The 23,563-nt window shown below is 39.1% G+C and overlaps 1 protein-coding gene across 2 annotated transcripts in view; it reads left to right on the forward strand.

The window, feature by feature from the left end:
- nrg3b (neuregulin 3b) overlaps window positions 1–23,563 on the forward strand; it is a 202,194-nt gene that overhangs the window by 142,283 nt on the left and 36,348 nt on the right. For both annotated transcript variants that reach the window (XM_039616169.1, XM_039616170.1), the window contains exon 3: window positions 23,393–23,466. In XM_039616169.1, the coding sequence (XP_039472103.1) occupies window positions 23,393–23,466 (74 nt within the window). The remainder of the gene's footprint in view (window positions 1–23,392; window positions 23,467–23,563) is intronic.

Below are 23,563 nucleotides of genomic sequence, written 5' to 3' on the forward strand. Positions count from 1 at the left end.
GTATTTGTACTGACATTAGATTACACACAGGTGCACTCTATTTAGTCATTAGCACTCATCAGGCAATGTCTATGGGCAACTGACTGCACTCAGACCAAAGGGGGCTGAATAATTACGCACACCCCACTTTGCAGTTATTTATTTGTAAAAAATGTTTGGAATCATGTATGATTTTCGTTCCACTTCTCACGTGTACACCACTTTGTGTTGGTCTTTCACGTGGAATTCCAATAAAACTGATTCATGTTTGTGGCTGTAATGTGACAAAATGTGGAAAAGTTCAAGGGGGCCGAATACTTTTGCAAGCCACTGTATCTTATAGCCTAAGCACTTTACATGTAGTTAAATATTTCTAACTATAATGCAGTCGCAGATACTAAATGCAGTAAAAACACATATTTTTAATATAGGCCGAGTGTCAGTCCTTGACCATAGTTTACTTGTTTTGAATATTTTTTAAGAAAGATGATTTAAGGGCCGTTTATTCAGTCTCTTTAAAAAATTTTGTTATCATTTATTTATTTGTTTATTTTTTACTGTCCCTCAGCCTTCTGCCTTCCTGCTTTACAAGAAAGAGCTCAAGGACAAAGCACAGACTTTATTAGGACCAATGAGCTCATTTTTGGAAGGGCACAGGCAACCAGACAATACAGCAAACTTTCATTTTTCTTACAGCAGTAATCCGAGTTGCTGTGTAGTTTTGTTATAACCTTTAAAACTACCAGTATTGTAACGGTTTTAAGTGCTGCAGATTTTAAAATAATCCCAGCTTCTTTTAACCACAAACACTGAATTTGTTTCTAACAAACAGGCCTTTCACAATTCAAGGCCTTTATCCTTCAATCATTCCATTACACCTGGCTGAGAACACACAGCGTACAGTAAGTCGACTAGGCTTTCTCAATTTAGAAGACATATTACACCAGTCATACTTCCTTTAAACAGCTCCCTGTGTTATCTTTTTAAACTGGGCACTTTGATTTCGATTCACCTCCACTATCTCAAAAGATGTCAAAAGATCAAGAAATTCCTGCTGCAATTGTTTACACTCAGCCAGGGCAACTTTATATTTTCCAGTCTCTTCGAATGTTTATGATCCGACCCTAACTCTTTTATATCCACTGCTGATTCTTCTATCTAAGAAATTATATTTCGCAGCATAGAAAAATTGATCTGGTCTGTAAAGTAAGTAGTACTCCTCTTAACAATTCGCTTACAGTAAGCCCACTGTGCTTTCTGTATTTGATCTGCTGCGTGTAGTAAGCTTATTTCAAAGACAAACAAAGATCACAGGCAAAGTTATCTTTGAAAAATGGAAGCAATGCCAAAACACAGCCACTTTTCTGAGGACTAAAGCAAGCTAGACCACTAAGCAGAGGTGACATCTATAGTTTTAATTTGCTGAAAGGCTTTAAAAATGTGGCATGTTAATAGTGTGCCTCTAGGAGTCATACTGCCAGTCCATGTACCAGCTGTCCACCACTTTGCTCCAGATCTCAATAACAATAATAGCCGGATTGGTATATAATTATTATTAACATTACTTTAATCAAGAATGTCAAAATTTTGGTTTAAGACCAATTTCCAACAAAACTAATGACAGCTGTATTTTGGTATTAGCATCAATTAGCAATTGATAACGCTCTGCCATAACAGATTGAAAGGATCAGCATGTTAGCCGTGCATAATTTAGCATTTAACTAAGATATTCTATTCAATAACTGTGTCATTAGGAAAACTCCTGGGGTGAAAATCTATAAATGTTGCTGTGTTAGTCTCACAAATTTCCCATGATCAAACCTATGCATTCTTAAAGATTATATAACAATGTTTTTAACAGATTATCAAAGAATGCTTACACTCTCACTCAGAATTTGGGTCACCTATTCCCGAGAGAGGACGGTGCACAATAAAAATGAAAAGGCTTCTTTTTTGGTAATCTCCACAGATTTGCTTGAGTGGTGCTTGACAGCTACACTGGAGCACTGACAGAGTTAAAGTTAAGTGTTCATTTCCTAATTCTGAATATAAATTCAAAGAATGGAAAGAAAATCAGTTAAACTTAGAGGAAATTGATCCAAAAAAAAAGGGCTAAATGTGCATTTACCACAAATTAACTTCTAGAAAGCAATGAACGCCAACTCACAAAATAATTTGTCTAAGTAGTTTTTTATGAATTTACAATTATGATCAAACTAATTGCTGTCTCATATCTGAGAATATACAATGTTTTAATTTGAGGGCCTGGCCTTTCTCTAATGGCAATGTGACTTTATGAAACTGGGATGTTGTATAAAGTGGAATAGTGTAGCTAACTTACCAGGACCCTAACACAGTGGGGTCCATGAAATTACAACAATGTTTATCTGTAATGGCTACTAAACACATGCATGCATACGTATTTAAATATATCATTGTGGCAGACTATTTCCTGGATTTAAAGCAACATTAGGGCTTCCTGGAGTAAGGTGAATAATAATATTGGTTTGCAAACAGGATTTGCAATTGTGGATGATGCAAACTACAGTAAAGTCATTATGTTATGAAGCAGTGATATTGGGAAAATGAGAAAGCTGCCAAGATTAAAGACGCTGGTTCAAGTGTCTACAAACACAGTTTCCTAGTAGTGCTTCAGAATGCTTTAATATTAGTATGTAACATGACTGCTTAGCTAAAATTCTAACGTCGAGTTTGAATTTAATAAAAAGGCATTGTGTTCAGCTTGAGAAATGGCCACACGGAGTGAATTAGCTGTGAGTCCATCGCCATCTGCTCACGTTAGTAAGGATGTCAGACAAGCTGGGCTCATAAAGGTGTTTTTAAAAGCCTAACTTTTAAGTTAGCAGCAGCAATGCCAAGTAATAATTACTATCTGCAGTAACTGCATTGCAAAATATTACACAATGCTTTTCTAGCATCAACTTGCTTTTAGACCAGAAGAACAGGCCAACATTGGAAATGATAGCAGGTTCTAATCCTGAGTTTTCTGCTTTAATGCGGGAGCTTTCTGTATTTAAACTCTGCCTTTAGGCTTCTACTTTTATTATGCTATTTTTATGTTGCAGCAGACAGGACTAGCACTTGGAAAGTAATTTACATTAATTCATACTCATGGTTCTAGCGAGGTCTTTTACTGTGAGACGCAGCAATATAGAAGTCCTTTTTCAGTGCTTGGCCCGTTAGATGGCTTTCTATCTTTGTGTTATGCTTGGGGTTTAATGAAGATTTGACTTAGTGTGACAGATGTAATGTTTTCGCAATTGTTGAGAAAAGAGAGGCTAAGAAACAGTGTCCGAGTTCAGATTGTGCAGATTCGTCTTCAGCGCAAGGTGAGCGTGGGCCCTCAAAGCCTGCATAAGTACGGGGCCAGATACCAGAGATGCCGCTGGTGTGAAGTCACTGAGAAAACTGTCTCAATATTCCACACAGAACATTGGAAAACTGTGGAAGATAACCTGATTATATCAAATGTTTCCCAAGCCCCCACATGAAAACACGGAGCCAGTTGAAACAAATCGACTGTGAGAGAATGAATGTTTATATAATCTCAGCACACCGACGCACAACTAAAGTTATGTTGCACGACTCCCCGGTGTTTGTACCATATACGAGCTCGGATGAAGCCCAAAAGAAAAAAGAAGAGAAGTGTTTATTTTTTCACCTTTTACACATTATCATTGTGAAGTCCGTAGAGTGGATATGTTTTACTGAAGACTGCAATATGTAAGACCAGAGGATCCAGTAGCCACACCGCCAACCCTGCAGTTCAATTCAGCACGTCTTACTCAATGTGCGCATTTGCTCTTTTCCCTCAATTTGATGAGAACAACAGTCATGAAAGCAGCACTGAATGTCAACGAGCGGGGAAAACCATGTTCTTTAGTTCCTGAGCAGAGGGCGCCGTCGGGGTACAGAACAGCCACGTGACAAGGTGCTGTGACTCATTTCCAGCTCACTGGCATTAACGAGCAGTGCCCTTTCTGCTGGCAAGCACAGTGTGGGAGCAGGCAAGCTGCCTTGACAGTGTGATAAGAAGGAGGGAGTGAGAAGGCTCCTGCTGCTTTCATCAAAGAGAAGTCAAGAGTGGAATACATTCGCCAGTGCAGTTCTGCTCAGATAATTGCCTTGATAAAGCATTCTTTGTTATTTTGCTCACCTGTTTAACGGAGGCTGTCATGTAAAGAATAACATGGTTGAAAATCCTCTGAGATAATCTTGCTTTTCAGTGAAAGAGATTGTGTTTTTCCATTGTGACCTTATTTTGAATACTTTCCCACCTCATAGTTAATGCGCTGCGTGATCACTTTTACACCCCAGAAATTGTAGTTAACATTTTTTTTTATCAGCCCGATACATCACGATTTATTTTTAAGTGATTGCGTTTGCTTACCAGAAAGAGACAGATTCCCTCTGACAGTTACATTATCAGCAAGTACAAGTCACATGTGCTGCAGTACTTTGCGAAAGTCTTGAGACACTCCTCATTTCTTTATATTTTTGTTTGAAAAAAACGAAAACAGGTGCAGCTGTTTATTAGAATATGTGTAAACATGCATGGAAATGCAGTTAATGAGAAAAATGTACTTAATATGACCACCTTTATTCTTCAACATAGCCTCTTTTAGGGAAGGTTTCTGGTTATTTAAGTAGTCTTCAAGAATAGTTCTCCAGGCTTCTTGAAGGACATTCAAAGCTCTTCTTTAGATGTTGGCTGCCTTTTGTTCTGTTCTCTGAACAGATGATCCCACAGTACTTCAATAATGTTGAGGTCTGGGCTCTGCTGAGGCCAGTCCATGATTGACAGTATATTTTCTACGCAGGTGAGCTTTTACTGCATCGGCAGAGTTTTTAGGATCATTGTTGTATGAAAAAAATGCAGCCATTGCAGATTGAAATCTGACGGTACTTTTCTGAACTCATAATTCCATCAGTTTTGACAAGACCACAACACCACTGCCTGAAATTCAACCCCTAATCAAGACAGAGCCACCATCATTTTTCACTGATGGCTGAAGGCCTCACTGTCGGACCTCCTCCATATATACTGATGATGATTTGAACCAAAAATGTTACATTTGGATTCACCTTCTCACACCAATTTTCAGTCCAGTTCTTTTATAATTTGGTAAAAAAAAAAAAAAAAAAAAAAACTCAGGTAGGATGGCTATTAAGAATGGCTTCTTAAAAGCCACCCTACCACTGAGACCATTTCTGATGAGACACAGTAGACGTCATGTTTTGGCTGTGTGGCAGACAGGAATGGGACCCAAACGCAAACTCACGGGGACAGAACTTGAACTCAAAAGCACAGCTTTATTGCTGGAGAACAGAACACAAGCAATACAAAACTAAACTGGGAAAAACTAATCATAATGCATACCAGGAGACACGGGGAGAATCACACACAGCATGAGGGAGAACGCGACACTGACACAGGGAAACACAGGGCTAAAATACACTGGGAAGTAACGAGGGGAACACAGAAGGGGAGCACAGCTGGGAGAAATCAGAACTGACGAGACGAGGGAGCAAAGTAGAAGACACTCACAAGAGACATGGACCTTCAAAGTAAAACAGGAAGTAGCACAGACGCAAACTAGACTAGGGGAGACAGAGCAACTAAGAAACACAGAACAACAACAAAGAGACATGGAGGGCAGCTATTAAATACTCAGAGAACTAAAGAGAATACAAGAAAGCCAAACTAAGACACTAGACTAAAGAATAAACTGGGGGAACAAAGGGAACTAAGATCATAATACAAAACTCAGAGACACAAGAAACTCAAAACACTGGGTCACCGACTCAGGACCGTGACAATAGATGGATCAACTGAAGTGCCAGATGTATCTTTCAGCTGGATTTCTTTCCTATTTCTTGAGGACATGACTTTCAGATAGTGTCCATCTGTTGCAGATAGATTCTTAGCCCTATCACTTCTTCATTTATCCTCAACTTGTCCAGTAATTTAAGGACACACCAAACAAGAGAAAAAGCTATGCTAAGTTCTCATCTAATACCTCTTCAGGAACCACGATGCTGGTTCATAAATATTATTTTATGCTTATCAAACTGTCTTATTGTTGGCATTTTTTGTCGATTCAACCAAAGAAATGGGACCAAATTGTGTTTTGTCGTATGTGCCTAAATGTGCAGACACAACACTGTTTCACCCATGGAGTTAGGTGCCTTTTTTTTACGTCAGTGTTAAGGCGTTTTACAAAGGGCATTGCTCTGAAAATGGTCCGGTAAAAGGACTGGTCTGAAAATAAGGGGAAAAGCAGCTATTGTCCAAAGAAAGCTTCAGACCTTCAGAAAGTCTGGAGAACAAAAGCTTAAGATCACTTTGGGAAAAAAATTAGAAAAACTTCCAGTTTTGGAAGTAAAATATAAAGATGTATATATATACATATACATATAAAAAAAAATGGTGGGTGGCTCAAGACTTTTCCACAGTACCATAAAGTTTTTTAGTTAGCGTAATTTAGTGCAATAACAATACTTAACTGTCAGAAGAAAGGCCAAATTCCTGCAAAGGAAAGAGGCTGGTTTATTTTCGTTCAAATATGTCGGTGGCTTAACTTAAGTAGAAGAATTTTGCCAACTGCCTGAGGAAGCACGTTAGCCTACAAGAATATTATAAACATCCCTATAGCAAAGAAAGCCAAGAAATTGCTCACATAAATAAATAATCATCCTACACAATGAAAAAAACAACAGAAAAGCCTTCAGAATAATTTGGTTGCTAATCAGATACCTGTCACTGCAGCTACTCTAGGTTAATAAGTCACTGTCAGAGATGTGAACAAACAGATAGATTGGTAGAGACACACTGAAGGTTATCTTTGATTACCAGACAATGTAATCTCATCATTACCCGTTCGAAGTGAAAGAACTGAGTGCGGGACACTTCTTGTTAAGTCAGCGTGATCGATTTTCCCCCAGTCACACATGATCTTGCATCAAAAATTGCAGAACTCGTAGCAGAAAACAAACCTTGATTTGTCATCTTTCTAAAAAATTGCCATTTTTCTTTTTGCAATCAAATAGAAGCGATTAGAATCCATACATATGAATACACTCACAAATCTACACATACACACTCTGGAGCTTTGACTTCAAGGCAGAGCTAATCAGCAGCGCGTAAGAAAGTAATTAGTACCTAGGCAGCACCTCACAAGCAAGATAAAGCAGTTGAGGGAGAAAATATGTGCATGAGTTGACAGTTGCAGTTGAAGCTGAAAAACACAGTGCTTTTCTGCAGACGTGCCCCTTCTAAAATACCATCAGCTATGAAATAAATATTATTGTTTGAATGTACTGTATAGTGTAGAAGAGTCTGTCCTTCCACAATTTCCCGGTCATTTGGCTTCTGTAAATTTGACCATTTTAGTGTCTGTTATTTTTATTTGTCCTCATTAATGCGACTATGAAGGAAAAGCCAAGTATCTGTTGTGAATTGCCACGTCTTGGAATCCAAATGAAAACTCAAGCCAAGTCAGTGCTACAACTGAAGATTTTTACCACTCCGGTAGTGCAGTGCATCCAGCAAGGCAGATTATTCAAAGTCTTTGGGCTCATTTTGAACTAAATTCCTTTAAAGCGTTTGAAACACTGTCTGCATCATCAAGGTCAAACAAGGATGTGACTGGAGAAGAGATGAATAATTTAGGGCAAACAGCACAGATAGATACGAATAGAGAGACAGACAGACAGATGATGTAAGGAAATAATACTACCAATAATATAAAGAAATTAGCATTTATTCATTCATTTCTCATTATAGGCATTTTTCCCCTCATGGAATCTGTCACTGCATGTAAACAGAACATGCATCTGTAATATCATCCATAATCCTCCACTCGAACCATGTTAGCAGGCAGCACAGCTGACTCTGTTGACAATGCTATCAGTACATGTCAGCTGGCTATTGAGTTGCAAAATGTTTCTCCCCATCAGCATGATTTGTTGAGCATAGGAAAATCTAATTAGCCGCCATCATTGGGGATGGAGCTTGACTGACACTGATGCACCCTACGTTGACGGTTTCCCTCTTATAATTCCCAGAGTCACCCAGCCTTCAATTTCACTTCTTTTGCCCATCACTTTCATGCTCTTCCTTTTAGCCGTGATTCAAACTATGAGAGAGATGGTTATAATGAATTTAACCAAAAGCTAAACATGGAAGCGAATCCACTGACAACTATATAGTTGGAGCCCAGCTTGCCTCAGATGGATATAGGATTTGGGTTTGTTTTGCTACCGGGGAGCGAAACAAACGGAGGAGAGAATCATCTGGCTCTCGCTGCAGTGCAATGCTCTCTGACAGAATGGTGTAATTTCATTGAAAAGCAGCTCAAATCAACTGTGAAACATTCACTAGGTGATAATTGTCAGCTGAATTATTTCTAAGCAAGATAATTGAGATTTTTCTTTTGTTTTTCTTTTTTTGGGGGGGGCAGTTCGATATGCCAGTTTTCCATCCTTAATGCTGTTAATGTAAATATATAGTCCAGCTAGTCAGATTCACCACACTGGATGGGCTGAGGGTAATTAAAGCAACAGAGGTCATCTATTTCTGTGCTCGAGCTACATTTGCCTAGACAGGCGGTGCATCTGAGCTTCTGCTGGCAATAACAGCAAAACGAGGGGAATTGAATTAGAATTTAATCAATACCAATTCATAGCCGTCCTCGAGTTAAAAAATAGACTTTGCTCACACAAAAACTCGCCAATAGGTAAATCATAAAACATTGGTGTATTTAGAGTGTATAGTAAATATATATCACTGTCCACACAGAAAATCTATAATGGCTGACATCGGCAGTGAGACTGTGAGGTTATTTCTCCAGCTCAATTCTCCTCCAATTAGCTTTGCAGCTATAACTTTGGTCTGGTGCCTTGTTTTTCACTTCTAAATGTGAATGAAATCCATTTCTTAAATCTTTTAGATGGAATTTGTTTTCTCACTGCCTAAAGACCATATTTGTTATGTTTTCCAGCTGCATCTTGGGGCTCAGTGCTGTGCAAAAACCATTGACCTTACAGCATGGTTAATTCTAACTGCATGAGTCTTTTACTACGGCTAAAAGTCTAAACTTTTTTAATTGGGATCTTTCAAATACACTGTCCGAATGCTAAATGAAGTCGATGCATGATGTTAAATATTTAAAAGAGCTTATAAGAGCTGGTATGAACAAAGAAGGAGGCATACCTGTCATTTTAAAAACATCCCTCAGGCGTTATTCAGACCGCTGCAAGAGTGCAAACAAGATGTTCTAAGTATGCTCTGTTCCTGCATCTTTTCCTGCTCTTATGCAACATTTGTGAGCTACAGTACTATTCATACTGGCATTAAATTTAATAAATGCCAACTGTTAAGCAATCAGTGTTTATCGAAAGGTCATCAGTAAGCAACGGATGTGTGATTTTTGAATACAGCAAGTCCATTAGATTATGTGCATTTCTTACAGGTTTCAGTGAAGTACAGTAGGCGGCATCTTGAGTACAACGTCTATATTTAAAAATTTGCAAGCTTGAGAATGGATAATGAGGAAAATAAAATAAAGATGCGTCAGTTCTAACAGCACACAGTAGTATCACATACTGTAGGTATGCACAAGATGTCCTTGAGAACTGGTGCTTTGACTGCCGTGGTAACACTGGACACACTGTAACCAGTTCAGAACATTTGTTTTTTTCCTTCTTTTCTTGTGCTCTGTTTTCATTTGCTGTTTAGTTTGCTCTGACTTGTTGCTAGGTTACATTTAAGCATCAAACCCAGTTGGTGATGTTTGGGAAGAGATTGCGGTTTGTGTTAAAGCACACCTGTTTAATCTTGCGTGTTTTAATGACCGGAAATTACCGGTACTGTACCCACTGCTTTTAAAGCGATGCCAAGAAGTACTGATCGTGCATATACGATGCAGATCTCGCTCCCTCCGTGAGATCGGTTTCACTAGTTCCACAGCGGGAATGCCGTGTTCTGCATCGAAGAACCTGACAGTTCCTTATGACATGAAAATTCTCGAGAATGGAGCTATTTAAGAACATGCCGTCTGGTCTAAACCCCGCCAACACCTACCCAGCCTCACTGATCTGGAAGTTTCTTTGATATCTCGCCTCTCCCATAGCAGCTGAAACGTGTGGCCGTTTTTTCATATTTCTTTGATACATTGTTTTGGGCCTCTCACACTGGCAGCGATATTGCTGTTGCTAAGACTCTTAAAGTCTTTGTTATGCCTATGAAAGGTCTCTGTTTGTGATAACTATAATTCTCGCTGGGTGATTGCAGCAATCGGTCTTTGGAGTTTGACAGTGTTTTCTATTTGCAGCCGTCGTCACGGACGTTTTTCAAGTAACCACAGGTGTAATAAAGAGGCTAACAAGATCCAGGTCTTATAAACAGTGTTGTTTACTTGCACACATTTATGATCTCGACACATTTAGGATGCATTTAGCCTCTATTATGCCGTGAGATATTGTGTAAACAATTGTATGGGCATAAGGGAAAAGAAGAGGTTGATGACAGATTTTAAGCCGGGGTGGGATGTCATTCAGTCTGCGTGACATTGTGCTGCATAGTTGTGTCTGTCTGCAGGGTGAAATGTGACCATCTATTCAAGGTTGGTTGGCTAAGGCAGTTAGATTGATCACAACGGGAGCAATCTCTTTTTTTTCCCCCAGACACTTTTTTTTTAGGGAGCAGTGTAAGCTGTTCCAGTTGTCTCTATCAGAGCAGACTCCTTTAAACCTCTCACACTTGTAGGCAGGTTGCAGAAGTAAACATACCAGAGCAGACACAGTAGCTGTGTGCAGTCACGTTAAGATGTGCCCTCTTCTCTCTAGCACACCCACACACACACATACACATTCACATTATTACATTGTGCCTCAGTGAGAGCGTAGTTATAGAGAACTCTAATCCATCTTTTACAGATGATACTGTAGCTGAGCTGGAGGGTTTGACTTCAAGACAGTTCATCTACAGACAAAGCTCTACCTTGACAGTGTTGTACACTTTCAGTGTGCGGCTGAGTATTTGTCACCGCGCGTTTATTTTTATGGCGAGTATGCAGAGGCCCTTTAGAGTCCATTAGCATTTACAATGATTTGAGTTCAATCATGCTGAATGCCACCGACAGGATTAAGGTTGTAGAGGTGGATGTCAACAGCATCCAAAACGCTGGACAGCAAAGGCAGCAGTGTCTGCTTTCCTTTAAGAAACACATTTTAATAAAGCTTTTGAAAATGCAATATCCATCTTCAGGAGAAGGCTGGCCTGCGCGCGGCATAAGAAGAGAGCTGCTCGGCTGTTTCAGGGAAAAGGTTAACTCAGCCTGACCTCTTGATGAGCTTCTGATATGAATGCCGATTAGCGTTAGCACCTGGAGCTATGTTGCACTGTGGCTTTTGCACTCTGCTGCGCATGACAGAGCAGAGTGATCCCGCAGATCTAAAACCCAGAGCCAAATTTGGGACTGTGCAGGCCAAGAAGGGAAACTAAGCATACATAATTATATTGATGTTTACAGAGAAAACCACAGCATAATCCTGTACAGATGATACTTAAAGCTCTTGAGTGCATTCTAAGTGTCAGGTTTTTTCCACTTATTTCTAATGTAAAAATTAATTAAATGTGGCATATGATGGTGACTGCATTCATACTTACTAATTAGAAGCATGAATGTTAGTGTAAACATAAAGATGGAACAGAAGCGCGTGACAGACTGAAGATAGCCACTAGGCTTACTGTAAGTACTTACTTAAGCACTTTTTTTTGCAAGATTAATGTATTGTAACTACAGTATCCATATATCATATGTTTATCTGGTGTAGTGAGTCATCCAAGAATTTAGTGCCATTGATTGTGTCTAGTTTCGATTAGGGTGGAATTGTCTGATTACTTCCCGAAACATTACCTTTTTGCTTTTGTTGTTGGCATTGTAACATTTCTACAGCCTAAAGCGTCATACCGAAACACACACAGGTCAAAAAAGAGCGACGCTGCACTCCCTATATATCTGGAAAAAAGCGTAAAACAGGAGAGCCAGTAATGAATCTCTTATAAAAAGGTAAAATCAAAAATAAGCTGTGATACACAGGGGGTTAATGTTTTGTCTCCTGGAGATGACAGTGTTTAAAGAACTGCTGATACTTTGTGTCAAGTGTTAGTCAAATGTAACGTATAAAAAGATCAGTTTTCCTCCCTATACTCTCTCATCCTATAATCACAGTATAATCACGTTTAAATGGCAATGCCCTCTTCTTCAAGACTAAATTGCTAGTCTACAACAAAACATCCCTCTCGGGCTATGATATCCGAGAGACATCTACATTTAATGTCGTACTTATTTACAAGCTAAAGCACTTTATCGGATAAAGGTAATTTCTTCTCCATTATTTGTTTGCAGCAACAGCTTATTAAAAGATAATGCAGGGAAATAGAGATTTTTAAAGATTGATGTGGTGGCTAAGATTTCATAACACAACAATGAGCACCATCCTATAAAAAAATCTTGCAAAGTGTGTGTTTTTTTTTTTTTAAATGAATGATTTAAACATAAATAATATTTTTTTTAATACAGCTACTACTTTGTTTTAGTTTAAAACATGTAAATGCCTGTAAAATGTACACAAGTTCCAACATTTTTAAACACATTAAGATTTAAATCCGCCCATCACGTTTTCTCTCAATCCTAAAAGTATCACCAACTTTATGACAAAGCTCTCCCACTTCATATGATCTGTCTAGACAAGACTATGATGTTACATACATCTTTGACTACCCATTACAGAGAGGAGGTGAATTATTTAGGTCACTCTCACTCCTGCTGCGGTGATGCTACGATTCTTGGCACCTTTTAGTCAGACACGAAAAATCATTCACAAGCAATGTATGGTCTCAAGAATGGCTTTTCTCCAATTGCTGGGTTAAAGCAACACAGTTGAACTTAATCTCTTTTTTTCACTGGCGCCGTTCCTAAAGGGGCATGTAAATAATATCAAAGAGAATACGCTTTTACACACCTCGTTTACGGCGCAGGCCCTGAGTGGGTTTTCCCCCCTCTCTAGTCATCTTTCTTTATTATTGTTTAATAATCACATTATGTCCTCTCAAGGTACAGTTCAAACCCCTCTGCTAAATTTGTAATGCCCCTGCATCAGAAGTGGAGACAGCCAACAGGATGTGTTGTGGCTGTCTGGTGCTGGCAGTCGCTTGCAGGAGGAGAAAGAGAAGCCTAATGAATAATAAAAGTCACAGACACGTCTCTGGTGGTTCAGGGAGATATTGTTTTGATGGCTCTCAAGCTCTGTGGTATATTTAAAATAGCAAGGATTATCTCAGTCCAAATATTCACATAGTTATCGCTCCTAACAGCTTAGAAGTCCTAATGTGCCATACTGTATAAACAAGCACAGTTGAAGTTGAAATTGTTTGTGCATTTTAGCCACTGTTACCCTTTTCTTGTTAGGAAAAATACATGTTATTACCCATAGTATGGAGCCTTGTGGTGACTAAGTGGCCTGGATATCAAAGAGTCGGAGGGGTGGGAGGGGTTAAGTAGCAAGAACGAAAATAAGTATGTAATGTGGATGTACCCCGGTGGCGATTCCCTGGTGATGGTTGGTGTGTAAATTCATTATGAATTGATTTGATGCCTGGCTCCATTATGAAATCACTCAATGGAGAAATCTGTTACACTTATTTCTAAATGCCCCAACTATTGAGCCTGTAAAATGCAAAACCCTACCCCCGAGAGCCAAATGACAAAGCCCTTTCTCTGGTTTTCTCTCTAAACTTTGCTCAAAAATTGATCTGTTCGCAAAAGAAAGCATAAGAAAATGCATTCAAACACGGCTGTTCCTCGATATTCCAGATAGCTAAAACAATGGACTTGGTTGTGTTTATTTTCCTTTAGTTCAAAATGGAAATACATAGCTTTTTTCTAGTAAATGTCTATTTTTTAATCACTGAAAGTGCAAAAACCTTAAGACCTAAGGGTTAATAATACTAGGACTAGAAGTGCAAATCTTATGAATATTTAATCCATATGGACGACTGGTAAATCCATCCCTATGCTTGAGGAGTATAGCTTAAAATATTCATCTTTTCAGAACAGAATTAGAATTTCCCAGTTTGTTTCAGTTTTTTTTTTTTTTCAAATTGCGTGCACATGCACAAACATACACCCGTTCGCAAATAAAAGCAAAAAGACATCTCTGAAGATGAAGAGGAATACATCTCCTTTAGCAGCATCCCTTCTCTCTCACTGTGTCCGTCTCCCCTCGCCCTTTTTCTTCCTCTCTGTTATCTCTAGTGCTTTGAAACAGCACCTGTTACAGCCTTGCATCTTGGGAGCTCCGTTATGATGTAGTGCACACTCCTGCGTGATACAGTGCCAGCTCCCGGTTTCAAGTTCAGCCCTGCTTATGTGAGAGGCAAACAAGCTGGGATGTCTTCATCCTCCAAGAGCTTAATGACTTGTTGGAGCATTTGGATAGGGCACGCCAGACCAGAGCCTCATGTGCTGGGTTTCTTTTTATGCCCCCGTGCTTACTGCAATGTTTTGCTTAGCTTGTTAGTTCACATGACATTTGATGGGTAGATTTCTTTTTTTCTTTTTTTTTACTTGATGGATGAGATGGTCGCGGCACCCTTGTTTACTGTCTTAGCTGATGAAAATGTAATGGTGCCTACAGCAAAATGGGGACATCGCAGCAGCAATTACACCAGGGTACAGCTCAAGGAAATGCAGTCTACTGTAAACACTATTTAGCAGGGATGGAAAATGTATTCAGGATACCATCCAAAAAGGGGTGGAAGAGAAATGAGGACACTATAACCTCACTCAACTATATTCACCATGTATTTACTTCAGCAGTAAAGTGGCTCGTTAGTGAGAACCTTAATGAAGCCGTAATTACTGTGGCTGTGTTTTCATGTGAAATTTCTGACCCTGTAATTCTTTGGCTTGACAATGTATATCCTAATCACACCATTATATTATACATCATACAGACTTTACATGTCCACAGACAATGAAACAGCTTATTAACAGATTGTTATGTTGTCACCTTAATTAAGTTGTTTACATTCATTGTGCAAAATAGTAGCAATATATACATTTTTTTTAACTCCAACAAAAGTTCCTCTACTTTTTTTTTGTCATGCGTTTTGAGGATAGGCGCATCCCGGCAGCTGCATATTACTTATGTATGTAAACAGCTCACATGTAACAGTAGACATCTATAAAACCTCTCTCAAGGTATAAATAATGTCTCTACCTGCTCTGCTCCACAGCTGCAAAAGACAGATCGCACAGTGTGCCCCTGCGCGATGAGATACAGGCAAAAGACTGTCTTCATTGGAGACGTTTTGTCATTATTGTTATTTAGTTTTCAGCTTAGAACAATCGGGGCACACTGCAGCCAGCTCATACCTATTCTTCCCTCATAGCTCATCAATAACAATGAGAGAAGTGTCAGCCACTGATTATGCTTTGATATTGAGAGTGAAGCAGTGATGGTTGGGTGTGTGTATGTTTGTTTGTTTGTGTGTGTGAGAGTGTGCGTCTGTGTGTGTGTTTCTTATTATAAAAGAAATTACATCACTGAGGTCTGCTTTTTTCCTCTCATAAGAATGGATTATAAAATGGATTTCTGTCAGTCATCCTGACCTTCCCAGTGGTAAAAATTAGATGTGGTGGAAAGCAAATGCAGCTTAAATCAGCCGCATGCCCCCAGCCTCCTTCTGTACCGCATTCATACACTCAACAGGACTATATCATGGACTGCAGCAGGTGCTGTATCTCAAAACTGAGCAAATTAAAATACCACAGCATTCACCAGCCCCACACAGTGAATAGATTTTAAATAATTTATTTCAATATTTAGCAATTAACATAATGCCATATTGCATCTGTGCTTCAATGCATATGCAAATCTTGATTTTATTATGCATGGCTTGTAGGTCAAGTTATGGAAATTAGGGGTAACGCCCAATTCAGTAATACTTGAAAACATCAACCGCACCAGTTGGTGTGCCATATGAAATGTGGCAGCGAGTCAAAAGACTCGGTGCAGTGTGATAAATGTGTCTATTGAGTGTGGCGAGAACCCCTGCTGCCAAATAATGATTGCCTTTGATAGTGAGCCTGAAGAAAATCATTTCCAAGAAGTCAGGTAATTAGGGAAAACCTGGTTCGGTCCAACATTACCTGAGTTTCAGATTATATGTAGATACTTTAAGTTTACACGCAATTATTGTGAACAGATGAGACAAAGCGCCAAATTTCGGTAACATGCAGTGTCTCTCCCTCTCATGTTTGCTAATTTTTCTAAGGCATCTGTTCATGCCAGCGTAAAAAGTTGTTAATTTCATTGAGGCAAAATGATCCAACATCTAACAGCTGGAAATTGTAATTTCCTGCAGTTCTGGGTTAGCCAGCTTTAGTCACATGTAGACTAATTGTCTCAAGCACAGATACGTTTTATACTGAGCTGGAGACTATAGGTGTGTTCAGCCCCAGATTTCAGGTGAAAGGAGACACAATCATAGTATTGATCCTTACAGAATGTTGTATGCTACCTTATAAAAGAAGTTGGTTTAAGGAGGGGGGTGTCTGTTAATAAGAATACATATCAAAAAAGATCATGTATATTTGTTAGTCCATTGCTAGAAGCAATGTTACATTTGTATAGTTTAAGACATCCTCCATTTTTCTGGATGGAGTTCAACAAAATTCTTAACGTACAGTTGTTACGGTCAAGAATGGAATGAAATCTTCTAAAATGTGTATTTCAGGAACTCCTTGCTTATTTTTGAGCATTAGATCAAATCGCCACACTTGTGTTTGTACAATAAATATCAGATTACAGCAGGTTAGATTAGCTTAGCAGCTTCGCTAAACAGAGGATGTAGCAGCAATAAAAGCTAGCCGGTTGCATTAGCACTCATAACTGCAGCTTCAAAGGTAATTTCAGCTAAAATGACTTGTAAAACTTTAATGTCAATTAAAGAACACCATAAACTGCACAACAGAAATTGCCGTGTCATTATAGCTGCCTGTGAACAGATGTTAGTAAAAAATCAAGCTATTAATCCCCTGTTAAATTCAGTAATAAACAATTTATCTAGTTAAAACTATTACTGACAGTGTGCTTATGAAAATACATGATGGGTTTTGGTTTTTAACCACATATAAGTTGAAATCCTCTTTTTGGGGGTTATTTTGCCTTTACTGGGCAGAACATTTGCCAATGACTCACAAGAAACAGTCCGGAGTGAAATCAAACCCAAGCCCCTGCAGCCATTTGGCATGTGGCTCACCTGCTTAGCCAGGCGACATATAGCGGCAACATAGGTTCAAAGCCTTAATCATTCATCGTGTCAGAAAGTGCTATCCCCCGACAGTAGGCTTTGGCACCTCCTCTGTGCCTCATCAGCAGTAGCATATGGAGTTATTTTATAGAACTTTCGGAAGCTAATATGCATTGGTGTCAGAAGGTAAATGAAGTTTGGTTGACATGATCACACTCCCTTCCCTTATCTCCTCCTTGAACCTCCATTCCCTCCCCTTGCACTGAAACTATCCTTCATTTTTCTTCCTGCTAATTAACAGGCAGAATGGTGATTAGTTATGAGGCAGAGCTCCCCACCCTCCTGTCATCCTCCAGACTCAGAGGTGTGTTTTCTCTGTGACTGGAACATGTGTTAAAAGCAGCTGGGTAGTCAAAGACAACTCTGGAGCAGTAGGGGAAAACACGCTCTGAGTCTATAGCTGCTGTTCATATACACAGTGACTACAGGGTATAAGCAAACACACACAGACACACACTTCACTTTGAGATATTCCCACCTTTTGAATCCCAACAACGCACGCAAACATAAATGTGAGATTTTTCCTCCCTTTTCCCTCCCTCTTTGGAGATACAAAACCCAGACATATACTCAAAGCATGTCATTATCTCACATTGTTTATCATCCATTCAGGCATTCAACGCCATTTTCCCGCAAACACATTTACAAAGCATTGTTCACATTTCATCGAGGAATGCTGAGCTTATTTCACAGTACTACAAAGATGACAGGAAGAGAGAGATGTAGACAAACAGACAGGAAGCCCAGATGTAAACAGATAGCCAGACAGGCATTCTGCCTTTGGGGTTGTGATTCAGAATACTAACAAGGCATCTCAGCTCACACCCAGGGATAGAAGGTGTGATGCAGGGCAGAGCCAAACGGCGGGAGGGGAGGGAAAACGTACCCTTGAAATCTTCCTCGCCATCTCAGGTCCCTCCCTGAACATCATTCTTTGACTGAGATTGTCATACTGACAAAAACAAAAGGACAGTGCATATCGCTCACACCTAAACAAGGAAATCAAGAACGTAGCTATTCTCTAAGTTTCTGTTTGGCTGCTAAAAATGTGCCACAATCTGTAACACCAACGTTTTCTCATCTCCGGGTGTCAAACGCTGTCATTTTATCAAAAGGCGTTGGCGTTGGAGAGAGGAAGCGTTTCTCATAGTTCCTTGATCCAGCAGTCGCAGCAATATTGGACTAATATTGGAGCTAATGGTCTGTTTGATGGAGCGACAAGGTCCAGAGAAAGAAGTAGAAGGGAATAGCTGTAGTGCAAATCACAGTTCTGTTTAGTTTTGCTTTTATTGGCTGTTTGGTTTATGTAACAAAACAATTTCATTTAGAAAAAGATCATGGATTGGGTTAAAACACATCCGTTCACAGCATTAACCCTCGCACACTTAAAGGCACCCTTTGCATTTTTAATGTAATGCTAAAGGGCTCTTCACAAATTCCCCTACACAGCGTTTCAGGAAGATTACTATTAGCTATTGAGTCACAGCACCAGTGTCACTGGACGCATTGTGCATATTTTTTTTTTATACAAGCGGCTTTGAAAAAGTGTCATATTTGACGCTGTTGGAGTGAGAGTGGGTTCATTTCCTTTGGTATGTGTTTAATAAGTTCCTAACATAAAGGTAATGGAAACGTCACATTAACATTTGATGCAAAATAACATTTCGTGTCCACGCCCTTCTCATTTCAAACCTCACATACCGAGCTGTTTTAATGTGGTAATAAATCTAAGCTGTTTGCATCAGTCATTTGGACTGGTGCTTTACGCATCGCATGGCATGTTCTTTTGCATATTCCATTTTCACTGTAAAATGTTCAATCAGATTTAATAGTCTATCTCTATGGTGATTAATGATAATTTTTAGATGGGTGTTGGATTTAATATGATTTCTCAAAGCTTTCATTTGCGATCACTTAAATTAGGTTGGCTTTTGTCTCTTTTGTCTCCTAAAATGCATAGTGAGTCGATGATGATTGTAAGAATCCACCTGATGCTCTTCACCACAAACATTTTTGCATCTGGTTATCTATCACGGAATAGTTCTTCCCTAAGATCTTCTTGGGAGTTATACAAGCATTTCTACTGTGGTTTTTGCCTAATGTATTCGATGTTTCAGATGTTTAGTGCAAGTGCAGGGTATTGATAGGTCTGTGAGCCACGCTGCGAGAATCTTTGTGTAGTTGTGTATATTTGTATGAAAGAAAGATTTGCAGAGTTTGGAGAATACTCAGTTTTGCATTAGTCATTTTTCAGGCTGATTAAGAGGCAGGAGTCTGGCTGTGGGAGAGACAATGACAAGAGAGAATGGAGTCCTTTATCCTCCTTTGGTTTCTTGAGCAGAGGACTATAGAGGTTTTGTGTGTTTTGCTTATTACTCTGGAAATGAAATGACACAAAGAGTCAAAATTTTAAGATTTAGAGGGTTTAATTCAAGGGTATTTTTCACACATCATTTGAACGGTAATGAGTCTCGCTATTTAAAGGTGCAGTTAGAGAGGTTTTTACTGCCACATAACACCAAAATGGCCCTTTCAACGATCATACCTTGCAGCTTGACAGCGATGTTGTTCGTTATGAAGGAAACACAGATGTCAAAAGCTTTTCAAACTCACTTTTGAGAACCCCTATAATTCAAGATGTTTTTATACATTTCAGTGCAACTCAGCATAATAATAACTTTGATGTGAAAGGGATGGTTTGTAGTGAAGATCAATTTATCAGGGCATCTGTCAGTGCACAACTACAGTAAGCTTACAACGAAAAAGTTGAACAATTACAGATGTCCAGACTGCAAACGACAGATTAAAAACTTTAGCAATTAGCTCATTCACATAAAGCAGCAATTACAGATAAATTCAGTGGACAGCAAAACAAATCAAAAAAGGAGTTTCCAAAAATAGTTGAGATGATGTGCAAAAAAAAAAAAAAAAAAAAACTGTGATGAAAATTGAAAATCATTAAAGTCTGAATTGAAAATAAAATGTAGTAAAATAAAATAAAAATAAACAATTTAGAATTTTATGTCGATCCTGGTACGCAGAGGCCAAGACCGAAGACCAGTATTGAATAGCCATCATCTGTATACCTCCAGGCTGCAATGCATTAAAACAAAACACAATTCTGTGGTGGAAATCAATGCATGGGCTCTCGAACCACTTCTGAAATCCAATGCCATTGAACACAGTAAGTCCTTCTGCCTTCACCTGCAAGTGGATACTTGTCTCTACCGTGCAAAGAAACAAGCATATATTAAGACAAAACTGGGCCAGAGGTTGGTACAGATGGACTGAGGTGAAACAGAAAACTGCCCTATGATCTCATGAATAAAAATATATAAACAATTTTTGGAAATCATGGATGACCACCCCTAAAAGAATATTAAGCTAGGCTCTCATATACATGTTTGCTTGTTAACAGTAAACAGCTCGATAGCTAGATGGGATTAGTGCACACAGCATGAGTACCTTTTGTGAAGGCCCCATTAATGCTGAGTGGTACACATTTGCAACAGCATAGTGTCATGCGGTGTAGAAAAGGACCCAAATGCAGGCTGCTGATCTAGAACCTGATAAACAGAAAATCAGCCTTTATTCAGGTTGAGTAGCAAGACTGTGGAGGTCCAAAACAGAAAATCAACTGCAGGGTTCAAAAGGCTTAAGCAAAAAGCACATAAGGCTTAGCAAACAGAGAGAACAAAACAAGTTTGGAACACAGGCAATCTGACAAAGGGAGACACCAACGATTTATAAACATAAGGGTGACTGGGCTAGAATGAAAACGCCTGGGAAACTAGACACAGCTGAACTTAATCAGATAGTGAAACATTGGTAAGAGAAAGTAAAACACGGCACAAGAGACATATGGCTATCAGCATAAAACAGGAAGTAATATGACACTGAGACAAAGACTTGACAACAAGATACAAGGAGACATTAAAGCGATGAAGCTAGCATGAATAACAAAAAATACAAAGTAACAACAACTAAGGACTAAACATGATGACCATGAACCTAATGCAAAATGAAGGTACAGAATACAAACACAAACTGGAGTATAAAGAACGAATGATAAACCATATTAGACTGACAGAAGTGAAAAGAAAAAAAAAACAGCTATAAGAACTGCAAAATTAGAAAACCATAATCAAAGAGAGAACTTAATAATAACCTAGTCCCAACAAACTAAAACTTAGATTTCAAAATCCCAGAACCATGACAAATGGCTCTGTACTTTAGTAGAATCCAGGTGCAGACCTGCAACCTGTTGAAAACACTGCTTTCACTGAAATAAGAAATATGACAAAGAAAGCCCTGAAGTATTGAAAAGCTGAAATTCTACATCAAGCAAGAATAGGGAAATATTTTGCATTAGAAAGACGCGTAAACATGCCTCAGATGCAGCTTTTAGAAATTCAAATGAATGTTTTCGGCATTTGATATACTGTTTTTGTGCTATTTTCAAAATACATATAAAATTTTAATGTTTTGCAAAACACTGCTTCTTATTTTCTGTGTCCTAAAATTATGCAGAAATTTCACTGGCCTTGACTGTCATTCCAAGCTTAATGGTAGTAGTACATTTCTGCAGTCTCACCAAATCGGTGCAGATTCAATAATTTGGCTACAAAATAAACATTACTATGTAGAAGCATTTGCATAAAGATGGCAAACTGCACCTATTGAGCTGAGATATGGATCATAAACGTCCACCTGAGACGTAAAAACAGAGAATTGTGACAATCTTATAACAATTTTTCTGACTTTGCCATTTCCACTGCTGCTTACTCTTTTTTTTTCTTCAAAAACATGGTCCACTTTTATTGTTTCTTCTTTTTATTTATTAATTTATTTCAAGTTGTCAGGTCAGGCAAAGCTCAGAGAGACTGAATGGTCCACTTTTGCTTGTCACTCATGGTGGTGGGCAGGGAGGTTCTTTGGCACTGCTGGAAACTTGGTGGACAGATATTGATGGACATTGTGGCAGTGTTAATCCCCCATCGTCTACCAACAATAAAGCAGCGAATGATGGAATGGCGAAAGTATAGACAACTCTGACATGTCACTCGCTCATGTACAAGTTTATGTCGAAACGGCACATCAAAGCAAATCCTCCAATTGTCTCGCCTAATCTTTGAAAGAGCAGAGGGATGGATCAGCCCACTGAATGTCCCCGCATTGTGGCCACTATTGAAGACAGAAATAAAAGTGTTTAAGTCTCTTGGAGACAAAAGCTATTGAGGATTGTGCCAAACTTGGTTCCTCATAACTATGAGTTGTTTTGAGAAACTTGATGAATATGGTTTGTCACGCTTTTTTTTAAATTATGAAACTATATGTATGTTTTCATTCATTCATTTGTGCATTCTACAGGTCCAATTTGGCCAATAAGTAAAAGTGATATTTGTATTGCTAAATATCCCCAATCAGTCATCAGCTGTCATAATTTCAGTAGATAAGTGACAGTTGCTCAAGGATCTGCAGGAATCAGCAGTAGAGGCATATTTATTTGATGATGAAGGTAAATATTTGGACTGTGCCAGGACTTTGTTTATATGATTGTTGAAACTATGGCAGCTTCCCTTCCCTTGAAAATCTTGCATTGCTGCATCCACGCCAAGTACTATCCACTCCCAGTACCCCATTTTCTTCCTCTGGGACGTGGCATTCCTGCCAGTCATGTGCTATCAGTGAGACTGCAGGCACTTCTTGGGCCTGCCCAACTATCTTCCCCTCTCTTTCTCTGTCCTCACTCCACCCCTCTCCACAGTTGCTGTGTATCTCCCTCGACCACCTCGGTCCTTAGCGAGCACTCCACTCCACTCCACTTTTCTTTTTTTCTTTTTTTAGCAATCCATTCATTCATCTGTCTAGGCTCTTCCTGTTTTCAACTTTCTTTATCTAAAAGTCCCTTCAGCTGATAGTTCATGCTGGTACTTTTTGCTCTGTTTGTCTTGCCTCTAATCTCAAACCTTGCTCTGTGTCTCTTTTTTTCCCCTCTCTCTCTGACAGGTGTAAAGAGGGCTACCATGGACTACGCTGTGACCAGTTTGTTCCCAAGACAGATGCTATCTTGTCAGACCCAAGTACGCTCCCTGTTCTACCCTTTATTTTTCAGTCTTGGTGTATTGATCTGAAACATAAAACCAAATTCATAACAAGTGCACGCTACATGCCCTTGAG

This window comes from Oreochromis aureus, linkage group 8 (genome assembly GCF_013358895.1).
Source record: "Oreochromis aureus strain Israel breed Guangdong linkage group 8, ZZ_aureus, whole genome shotgun sequence".
Lineage (NCBI taxonomy): Eukaryota > Metazoa > Chordata > Actinopteri > Cichliformes > Cichlidae > Oreochromis > Oreochromis aureus.